The sequence below is a fragment of the Mastomys coucha genome, unplaced genomic scaffold (assembly GCF_008632895.1).
Source record: "Mastomys coucha isolate ucsf_1 unplaced genomic scaffold, UCSF_Mcou_1 pScaffold7, whole genome shotgun sequence".
NCBI classification, from domain to species: domain Eukaryota; kingdom Metazoa; phylum Chordata; class Mammalia; order Rodentia; family Muridae; genus Mastomys; species Mastomys coucha.
In genome coordinates, this window is record NW_022196913.1 from 69,942,507 (window position 1) to 69,951,894 (window position 9,388).

A 9,388-nucleotide genomic window follows, 5' to 3' on the forward strand; every position below is an offset into this window, starting at 1 on the left:
CTCCTTCTCCTTCTCCTTCTCCTTCTCCTTCTCCTTCTCCTTCTCCTTCTCCTTCTCCTTCTCCTCCTAAGACTAAGCATAATGTTTCAGAGTTATTTTTACAGCCTTAGCCTGCTGCAGGTAGAATCCAGCTAAAGTTTGCTCAACTCTTTCAGCAGGAAACAGCATTCAAAGAAATTCTTTGTGTTATAGAGGGATTCACAGTTCATAGTCTCAGTTATGACAAAGAATGGATTTTCTTCTCATAGAATAAGTATAGTTGCTATATTGCAAAATCTTCAACAAGGATTTCAAGCAAAGATTTCTAGCCACTGTGCAATTCAAGAGTTGCCAAAAAGGTAGGGTCAAGGAAGGTAAATAACATGACCAGTGATATATGATTGCCCCACAGTGGGAGATGTAGTTAGGAATAAACATGATTACACTATCATTAATATTAATAGTAAAAAGTCACACCCCTTATAAAGTACCCCAAGCCATTTGGGAAGCTGAGGAAGTGATTCATTGATGGCTATGGAACAAGTGATATATCCTTGGATTGAAAAATAGTAGATTTGTTTTGTGGAAGATCATGGCATGTATACTTGAGTACCATAACTGTATGTACATGTGGCTGGATGTCCATGGCTCCATATGGGAAGCAATGCCAAAGTCTTTGTGTAGTTAAACTTTGTAAATGCTGTATATTTATAAATATCATATAACCTTTTAGGTACTTATACTTATTTCATGCATAAATTTTTATGTATGTAGGTTCTTCTACTTGAAAATGAGGCAAAATATAAAAATATTTAAAAATTCATCAAACTAAATGAATATAAAAGTAATCTGAGTTCTTTCCTTGAACTGATGGAAGACAAAACACTGCAGAAGCAAACCAGACTTAAGAAATAAGGAGATATTAAGAGTGAAAAATCTGGCCGGGCGGTGGTGGTGCACGCCTTTAATCCCAGCACTTGGGAGGCAGAGGCAGGCGGATTTCTGAGTTTGAGGCCAGCCTGGTCTACAGAGTGAGTTCCAGGACAGGGAAACATTCCAAATTCCAGGATCTCAAGTTTTGTTTTGTTTGTTTTTTTTATTAGGTTTTATATGTATACATGAGTGCCTAAATGTGCACACGTACACAACAACACACACATGTGGGGCCACCAAATCCAAAAAAGGGTGTCAAATTCCATGTAATTGGAGTTACAGACAATTGGGTACAGCCATGTAGGTGTTAGGAATCAAATCTGGGTCGTTTGCAAGAGCAGCAAGTGCTCTTAAGCATTGAGCAATCTAATTTAAAAAAAAAAAGTGTGTGTCTATGATTGTATATGCACGTGTACATGTGTGAGGGTGTGTGTGTGTGTCTATGATTCTATGTGTGAGTGTATGTGTGTGTGTGTGAGTGTGTGTGTGTGTGTGTGTGTGTGTGTGTGTGTGTGTGTGTTTGTCTCAGGAGAAAACATTGGGTATCCTCTACCACTTTTTGATGCACAGTCTCTCCTTGAACGCAGGGTTTGTGTTTTCTAGACAGGCTGGTCCAGTAAATCCCAGAGATCCTCTTCTGTCTATTCCCCTTTGAGCTGAGATTATAAGAACTGGAAGACATGCCTAGCTCACTATGTGACTGCTGGTATCTGAACTCAGTTCTTCAGGACTGCCCAGCAACTGCTCTTAACCACTTGAGCTATCTCTCTATCCCCCAATCTAAGATTTTTTTTTTTGAGGAGCATAAAACTGATCTTAAAACACCACAAGCTATGATCTGCAAATGAGAAAAGGAACCAGGTAATATATGAGTTCCTGGGGGTGGGGGTAGAAGGGCAGTTATTAGAACAGAAAAAAAAGTTGGAGTAGATGGAGTTGAAAGGAAGCACCCAGAAGGCTGAGGGAGAATTTCTCTGTCTCTATTGCCCCTCCCCCACTCTCAGAAGCCCTTTGTGATGTGGAGTCCCAGCTTTGTGATGGAGAGTCCGTCTCCAGCTCTGTGATGTGGGGCTGAGTTATCCTTTAGCTCCAAGGAAGAATTCCCAACAATGGGATTCAGATGGAGACTCTTCCCTCTCTTCTGGAGAGCATTTACACCACATGGCTGAGCCTCAGCTCCACGATATGGGCAATGGACATGATCCTTGCCTTTGTGTGTGGACTGGGGCTCTACCTCCTGTTACTTCCTTTTCTTGAGAGTCATCTGTCTTCACCGCCATCAAATATAAAGTTCACCAGGAAGGTGAGAAACTCTCAACTTAATCTAACAGAGAATTCTCTCTCTTCCTCTCTCATCCTTCTTTCCTCCCTCCCTCCCACCCTCCCTCCCACCCTTTTCCTTTCTGCGTCTCTTTCTTAGTTTTTAAATTAGCATTCAAAATTTGGTTTGAAAAACAAAATTTGTTTTTCTTGATTGTCTGATGTCTTCCACCCACCTTTCCTCCTTTGTCTCATCCTCACCTTGTACTCCCCACAAGCTTCCTTTTGGCTTTCATATCACATGCATCTTTTCACTCACTTCTGCATCAACACCACATTTCATTACAAATTCCCACTTTTCAAGTAGACAAACAGATGGCTGGAAAGAACTCTCCAGAAAGAAAAGAAATCTATTCTCGTGGGAACAGGTAGGGTAGGGTTGACAGCAGTCACCATAGCATCTATCTGGAGCTCACAGTATGTCTGTGGGGTGTGCTGGTGTGCCATGGTTTCATGTATAGCATCTGGATTCTTGAAATAGTTGGGGATCGCTGGACTAGGACTATCACTGAACACTGGTTCATATGTTCTCTTCTCCCGTACAAGCCTTTCCTCTGTGGTGGGTTGTCTGAGGGCTGCACTGAGCTTCAAAAGGCATTATTAGATAAGAGGCCAGAGCTCAAGACATCTAGCTTAAAGAAGCAGAATTCCACATGGCAGCTATGAAGCAGCTGCGGGTATTTGGCTCTTGAGCAGAAAAACAATTGTAGACATCCATGATTGGTCTCACAGTAGAAAGTCCTCCCTCCATTGTGTGTGTGTGTGTGTGTGTGTGTGTGTGTGTGTGTGTGTGTGTGTGTACATTTGTGTGATATGTATCTGTGTGTGTTATGTACATGTGTATGAGTTATGTGTTGTGTGTGATGCTTATGTGGATGTGAAGGAGGTGCATATATTTGTGCATCTATTAGAAGGGTGAAGAAGAATATAAGTGTTCCCTATAACCCTCTGCTTATTTTCTTTAGACAGAGACTTTGCAACCCTAGTGCTATAGGATGCAAGGATAGGAAAGAATTTCTGGAATTTGTTGTCTCCCAGGCTAGCTCCAAGTTCGGATCCTCTGTCTCTGCCTCCCATAGCACTAGGGTTCCAGGCGTGTGTGGAACTACATCTGGCTTTTTACGTGAGTGCTGGAACCTGAATTTAGGTCCCTACACAGCAAATGTTCTTACCCAGCTCCCTTTTTTCTTAAAGAAAACTGCTGGGGAAAATGCTCAGTAAAGTCCTTGCCTTGCAAGCATGAAGACCCGGGTTGAGATACTCAGCACCCTTGCAAGTAGAAAGATGGGCATAGTGAGGTGCGCCTGTGGTCTCATGCTGGGAAGACAAATATAAAAGGATCCCTGAAGCTTTCTAAACAGCCAGTCTAACTGAATTAGTAAGAGACTGTATTTAGACAGAGTGACAAGAGAATACTGACATGGATCTCAGGTCCCCCCCGCCAACACACACACACACACACACACACACACACACACACACACACAGACACACATATACAGACACACATATACAGAGAGAGAGAGAGAGAGAGAAAGAGAAGAAGGAGAAGAAGGAGGAGGAGGAGGAGGAGGAGGAGGAGGAGGAGGAGGAGGAGGAGAAGGAGGAGAAGGAGAAGGAGAAGGAGAAGGAGAAGGAGTATTTGAACTAATTTTTAAAATGTCAAGTTAAAACAACAACAAAAACAGAACCACCATCCAAGAAGTTTGGTGGCACATTTCTTTAAACCCGGTACTTGAAAGGCAGAGGTAAGTACATCTCTGAGAGTTCAAGTCTAAGGTAGTTTATATCCAGAACTGGAGAGATGTCTTAGCTATTAAGAACACTTGCTGTTCTTCCAGAGGAACAGTTTGCTTCCCAAGCCACATATCCCACAACCACCTATACTCTAGCTCCAAGAGATCCAACACACCTTTCTGGTCTCTGCTAGTGGTCAGACACACATCAAACACCACACACACACACACACACACACACACACACACACACACACACACACCATATTGAATTTAAAATTCATGAATATTGAATATCTGCAGCTTCTTTTGAGGAGATTGAGAATGTTTTTCTTTGTATCTCATTTCTCAGTCCCAGATACAGATGACCTGGCAGGGCCAGTACAAGAAAAAGTTTAGGAATCATTGTAGAAACAATGCAAAAGGTAAGTCAGTCTCTGCCATTCACTTGCTTGTGAGGAGCTAACACCATGTTCCCAGGTGAGTTACAGAGGCCTAAGAGGGAGGTTCCTGGGGAAGAAATTAGAATCCCATACTCAGGTTCCTGGATTAGAAGAAAGCTATCATAAGCCAGATGACAGGTATTCCTAACAGAGAGGTCCCTAGACTCTTAGGAGCAATGCTACCAGGATTTGGAGGTGGGGCCTTGAGTAAAGCTGATTCTTTCTTGAGATGATTCAATCCTTTCTCCCATATGTCAGCTAGGAGGATCATGAAGGGTGATAGCTATGGGAGCTACTTATAAATGATTAAGTGCTGTCTATCTATGTACCTTGAAAGCTCTACAGATCATGGAACCTATGACCTTGAATGCTAATGAACAGGCTCTGGAGTCTAATTGTGTAATCTCTCCTAATGGGATACCCACAAATTTAGCTTGCTATAATAATCCTATGCCCTACCTTCCACCATCATAACCCACTCTCCTAATTTCCAGCTTGGGGAGAATGCCTGAAAAAGCTGAAAGAAAAAGAAAAGGATGAATTATTTCTAGAAGAAATGAGCCCAGTATACCATTTGAACTCTTTAGGGAATATATTTAAGTCACCAAGTGCTAAACAAGACAGCACTACCCCGTCACCCTGCTGGAACCTGAAAGAAGAATCAGAAGAGCAGATGGCTACTCAGAAACTATCTTATCCCAAGATCTCAGGGGACCATTTTCAACAGAAATTTGACCAGCTTTACTGGGGTCTCCCTTCTCTCCACAGCGAGTCTCTGATGGCTGCTGCCTGGATCCCTCAGACAACATCAACTCCCCCTTCTCCCTTTTTCTTATTCAATGTCATCTCAAGTGTTTATCCAATTCAACTACAGGATAAAATGTCTCCAATGCTTCCCCACACACATCCTCTGTCCTATCTGGACCTCCAACCTCCACCCTTAATTCTCTCTCCACTTGCATTCCAGCCCCCAGCTTTGAATCAAGTCCATTTTCAATCACCTCTCCCAGTCCTGCTACCCTCTTCTCTGCCCTATAATAGAGATTTTGGTACATCTTATTCTCAGTCACAACATAAGCCACAATACCTTTCAACTGAAATAAAATACAAAGAAAGCCCCTCAGTGACAACACAAGTAGAAAGTAGATTAACTCTACCCTTGATGGTCCAGAAACCTCAGGAAGCCTATGACATCTTGGTCCCCAACCCTTCCCAAGACTGGGCAGTCTGTATCCTTCCTGATAATTTTCCCATCAGCTGTGAGCTCCGGGAGAAACTGGAGCAACACATTGAAAAGTGGCTCCTTCAACACCAATGGAATGTTCCCCATACCAACCAAGATCCTGAGGAGGAGATGGAGCTTCAGAGCACAGCAATAGGAAATTGTCAAATCAGAGAGAAAGCCAGCACCTCACAAGCCCTTGCATTTCCTGGTGAGCACAGCAAGGAGGGCCAGAAGGTGAAATTCCAGCTAGAAAAGGAATCTAGCAAGAATCTGGGACCTATTCTAGGAAAGATATCAAAAGATTCAATCAGGGGCTTGGAAAATAATATAGTAAGGGTTCAGGAGAGAAACATTTTGGAGTCAGAAAGAATTTCAGTTACGTGCTTGAAAAGTTACTCCAGAAATGACTCAACATATTACATAGACAAAGATTTAGAAAACAATTTGAAAGCTCATTTGGGTACAATGTCAAGGCAGAGAAATCAAGGTCTGACCCCTAGGAGTATGCGGCAGTCTTGGCTTGCTGTGGACAATGATTTTTATGAGATGGAAAACAAAAAATTAACATCCTTAAAGAGCTCAGAAAAGTCCATGTACCCTTCAAAGAAGCTTGCCTTTCTCAATCCAGAAACTCGACAAGCTCTGGAGTCACATATTGTAAGGTTTTGGGTGAAGCACAAATGGGGTCTACCCCTTAAGATACTCAAGCCCATAAACCTCTTCAGGTTAAGTACTGAGTCCTTGCCTGTTACAGTCTGTGCCCAGCCTTCCTCAACCACTTCTGTACATAGGACCAGTTCAGCAGCTGAGGTAGTCAGATTCCTAGGAAAACCATTCTTGAAACAGATAGTTGAGGATCCTTCTCCATCACCTGGGAACCTTCTCTTTGTCTCATCTCCTTCCTGTAAAAGGGCCATAAGAAGGCTTCCCTCTGCTGTTGACCATGAGTTTTCTACAGCCCTGCCAACCAAACCAGAGAGGGGGTATCTTTCAGACTCCCTCACTTATAATTTCACTGACGCAACCTCTCAGAGTAGGGGTAGCTTAAAGAAAGAGATACAGACCCAAGAAGTCCTTTTACCGCCTAGAAGGACTAGTGCCCAAAATTCAGAGGCATACAACCTTCAGGCAAAAGTTGTTAATGACTTTCCACATAATGTGGAGACAGAATTAGCAGACCAGCCACAAATCTATACCACTGCTATGTACCTTCCAAAATGTTCCAGAAACATGCTGCATCCTGTAGACTCTTTGACTTCACATATATTAGGTGACGCTGTGGTGGTTGATGGGGGCAAAACCCTGGTGCAGCAGAGACCCAGTACTCCAAAGCATCAAGTCTCACAGAAGAGCCAAATGAAGATGTTGGCCCCTCCTTATCAAGGAGAGGACACTAAGAGACAGAGTGAAATAAAGTATGAAGACAGGCCTAAGTTCACCCCAGTCAAGGAGAAAAAAGTCAACCTTGGAGGCCAATACTACCAGACCCTTCCAAAAACCACACAAGTGCTCCCCAAAAGCCCCTCCCAAAGTCGTTTGGGTAGCTTTCTTCAGTGGATTCACCCCAAGAAAACAATCAAACAGCAGGAATCTCATCCCCTAAAAAGTAATACTACAGCAGCCACTGCCCAAAACCAACAAAGGCCACTGAGAAAGAATTCATATATGGACAGCAATGTTGCTGAGGCCCAGGAACTTATGACAGCTGTTGGACAGATGGTAGAAAAGAAAATGATGCTGCAACATCAACCCTGTGCTTCAAAGTTCAGCCAGCACAGGAAAGTCCCTCCAGCCCCCACTTCACAGTTTTCCTATGGCCACATGCCAGTCTCCTACTTACAGCCAAGGAGAGTACCCAGTTACCAGGGCAATTGCTCATGTCAGAGGTGTTCTATACAGAACAGGCACATCAGAAACCAACCATCTCAGAAAAGTGTACAATTTAGCCAGAAACCACAGATCCCACGGAACCCCAGACACTTGTCCCCCAAATCAGCTTTGGTGAATTCTTCCCAGAATAGAACAATAGTGCCGCGAATCCCAGATCACCATCTTTTCTGTCCTAGGCACTGTGCCCTCCAGAGCAATGTCTGTAGAGAACCAGGACATTCCTCTGTAGTTTTTCCTAATAGGAAAACATAATTGAAAGAAAAAGAATAGTGAATGTAAAAATTATTTTTCTCATGTTAGTACATTCAAGATACTTAATGTAGCCCAAAATACATGTTTTTCCCCCATAAAAGGGTAATGGTTTCTGTCTGTTCCATGTTTTATATGGGCCTTGGCTTCCAGCAGTGGGATGATCGACAGACATAGTACAAGCCCACCTCCACAGAAAATCTTAACATCAAAATGCTGTTGCCACCAGGCGGTGGTGGCACACGCCTTTAATCCCAGCACTTGGGAGGCAGAGGCAGGCGGATTTCTGATTTCGAGTCCAGCCTGGTCTAAGGAGTGAGTACCAGGACAGCCAGGGCTATCTATACAGAGAAACCCTGTCTCGAAAAACCAAACCAAACCAAAACAAAACAAAACAAAATGCTGTTGCCAGTGTTAGGGGAGACAGTACTGTTGGTAAAATGTCTGCTGCAAAAACATGAAGACCTGAGCTCAGATCTCTATCATACATGTACAAAGCCAAACACGGTGGTACACAATTCTAATCCTAGTGCTAGGAAGGAAAAGAGACCCCTGGAACTCACTGACGAGATGGCTACTCCAAGGAATGAACTACAGCTTCACTAATTGACTTTATATCCATTAAAAAAAAAAAGTGCTACTAATGAACATAGTCAAAATTGACCCTTAGGCTTCACACACACACACACACACACACATTTTATATATATGTTGTATACATGCATGTCTACCTGCACATACATGTGCCCACACACAAAGATGACAGAATCAGGAAAACTGAGAACATTCCATTTTATAATCTGCTTCAATCCACCTTTCCATTGCTTTATCGTAACCTTAAACTTTAGGCAGATACAAAGACTGACAGAGGCATCTTAAGCTTTCATCTTTAGGTTTCTTTGTTTTAAAATAGGCATAAGTTTGGGTGGAGGCAAGGTATCCTGTTGTGCTCTGAGCTCAGAGGTAAGAGAAGGCTTTCCCGTAGATAATTTCTGCCTCTGGAAAGCCTTTTCTCATAGGGAAAGGTAGGGATAGTGATATGCCCTTACAGTTCAGCCTTAAGGAAAATCTAGTCATATGCTAGACATCTCCCTGCATGCCCCATGCTGTAGAATAGCAGAGGAAGGCACTATAAATGTGCCATGAACAAGGAGTCCCTGTTGTTCCCCTGCCACCTGGAAGCCAAAAGCAGGAGGACATTTTATTAAGGGCCAAATGGTTCATCTTGGTCACATGTGTATCCCATCTGTGATCCTTGGTCTCAGACCACAAACAAAACAAAACAAAGGAGGCTGGTGAGATGGCTCAGTGGGTAAGAACACCAGCTGCTCTTCCAGAGGTCATGAGTTCAAATCCCACCAACCACATGGTGGCTCACAACCATATGTAATGAAATCTGATGCCCTCTTCTGGTGTGTCTGAAGTCAGCTACAGTGTACTTATATATAATAAATAAGTACATCTTTAAAAAACAAAACAAAACAGACTCGATTGGAATAAAAATAAATTGGGCAAGATAAATTTATTAACCTTGTATATAACCCCATTTCTAATCCTAGAAAGGATGATTTTACAATGTACATCAGGACAGGAAGTCTTGAGATCTTATAAGA

The 9,388-nt window shown here is 42.8% G+C and overlaps 1 protein-coding gene across 1 annotated transcript; it reads left to right on the forward strand.

Moving 5' to 3' along the window:
• Positions 1-1,939: 1,939 nt before the first annotated feature.
• On the forward strand, positions 1,940-7,878 carry LOC116082426 (spermatogenesis-associated protein 31-like). Its single transcript, XM_031359332.1, has 3 exons — positions 1,940-2,215; positions 4,321-4,393; positions 4,906-7,878. The coding sequence occupies exons 1-3, from the start codon at positions 2,033-2,035 to the stop codon at positions 7,776-7,778; spliced, it is 3,129 nt and encodes a 1,042-aa protein (XP_031215192.1). The 5' UTR covers positions 1,940-2,032; the 3' UTR covers positions 7,779-7,878.
• Positions 7,879-9,388: the final 1,510 nt, after the last annotated feature.